Source organism: Condylura cristata, unplaced genomic scaffold, assembly GCF_000260355.1.
Source record: "Condylura cristata isolate star-nosed mole 26May11 unplaced genomic scaffold, ConCri1.0 scaffold00054, whole genome shotgun sequence".
NCBI lineage: Eukaryota > Metazoa > Chordata > Mammalia > Eulipotyphla > Talpidae > Condylura > Condylura cristata.
The window spans coordinates 1,637,706-1,639,080 of NW_004567155.1; the positions used below are offsets into that span (position 1 = coordinate 1,637,706).

The 1,375-nt window shown below is 75.7% G+C and overlaps 1 protein-coding gene across 1 annotated transcript in view; it reads right to left on the reverse strand.

Annotated features, from left to right (window-relative positions):
• Positions 1–1,375, reverse strand: part of B4GALNT4 (beta-1,4-N-acetyl-galactosaminyl transferase 4) — a gene marked incomplete at its 5' end in the record, with an annotated part of 9,233 nt that overhangs the window by 2,540 nt on the left and 5,318 nt on the right. The window contains 2 exons of the mRNA XM_012734353.1: positions 7–151; positions 984–1,375. Of these exons, the coding sequence (XP_012589807.1) occupies positions 7–151; positions 984–1,375 (537 nt within the window). The remainder of the gene's footprint in view (positions 1–6; positions 152–983) is intronic.

Consider the following 1,375-nt stretch of genomic DNA (forward strand, 5'->3'; position numbering starts at 1 on the left):
GCGGGCCCCTGGCAGTCGCAGGAAGACGTACTCGGACAGGCGCAAGCGGCCGCGCCCGCGCTCCTGCAGCTCCAGCTCCAGGAGGAAGCGGCTCCCGCGCGCCGAGTCGCGGCGCTTCTCCACGTTGACGATGCGCAGGAGCGAGAAGCGCCTGGGAGGCGGGGCCGTCAGCCCCTGGGGCCGTCAGCCTGCGCAACCAGCCCCGGAGAGGAGGGCCGGACTCCGCGAGCGGGGGGCGGGCATCCCAGCACCTGCCCACCTCCCGGCACCCCTGCCCAGGCTGGACCCCTTCCTCGGGCCACTCCTGCTCGTTGCGCTGGCCAGCCCAGGGACCCCTCCTGGCTGCGCAGGCAGGGCGGAAGGTGCATTCCAGGGCACTAGCTGGCTGGCTGCCCCCCTCTGGCTCGGCCCCAGCCCCCCTCTCCAAGGCCCTGCAGCTCCCCCGAGGTCTCTTGGCCTCTGTTCCCAGACGGGGAAAACCGTGCTGGGACAGCGCCTGCCCTGGCCCACCGCCCTGCCAGGGCACGGCCGTGCCCACCGCCCTGGGCCTCGGTGCCCACACCGCCTTCCACCCAGACAGCCGCCCCCGCTCCAGAGTCTGCCTCGCGCCCAGCCAGGGCCGTGCAGGCCAGAGCCCCCCCCCGCCGGCCGCCTGGCCTGGGGCGGGGGCTGTCTGGGCGCACTGTGCCCCTTCAGGGCCTCCCAGGGAAAAGCTCCCTGGCGGCCCCACCCGTGTGGGGGGAGCCAGACCGGCCCCTGGGCCTCGGGGGAGCGGGAGGCCAGCAGGCGGGCAGCGTGCCCCTCGGAAGGCCCGCGGGGGGCATGTGGCCGAGGCTTCCCAGATGGGCCCCGGTCCAGGCCCCGGGGAGGGCTGGGACGGGAGTCAGCCCCGGGGCTGGGAGCCCCTCGCCCTGCACAGGGGCCCTGGTAGAGGTCCGGGGTCACGTCCAGAAGCCGCTGCCGCGCGGGGCGCCTGGCCGTACCCCCGGTGGCGTGCGTGCAGGCGCTCCATGTACTGGGCCACCACGTCCACGGCCTCGGCCTCGGGCAGCTGCAGGTTGCCGGACACGTTACAGCGGAGGTCGTTCCAGTCGGAGCGCAGCAGCTCGAAGTCCAGGGCGCCCACGCTGAAGGTGCGCTGCCAGTCGATGGCGTCCTCCCGCCAGCGGGCCCGCGCCGGCCCGGCCGCCTCCTCGCTGTCCTCTGAGGCCCCCTCCCCGGCGGTGGCCTCCTCTTCCTCCTCCCCGCCCCCTCCGGCCCCCTCCCCGGGCAGCTGCGGCCTGGACACCTGGGACAAGCTCAGGAAGGAGGTGACCGGCTGCACTGGGGCGGAGTTCAGGTCTGCGGTGGGCGCGGCGAGGCGCGGGGCGGCCCG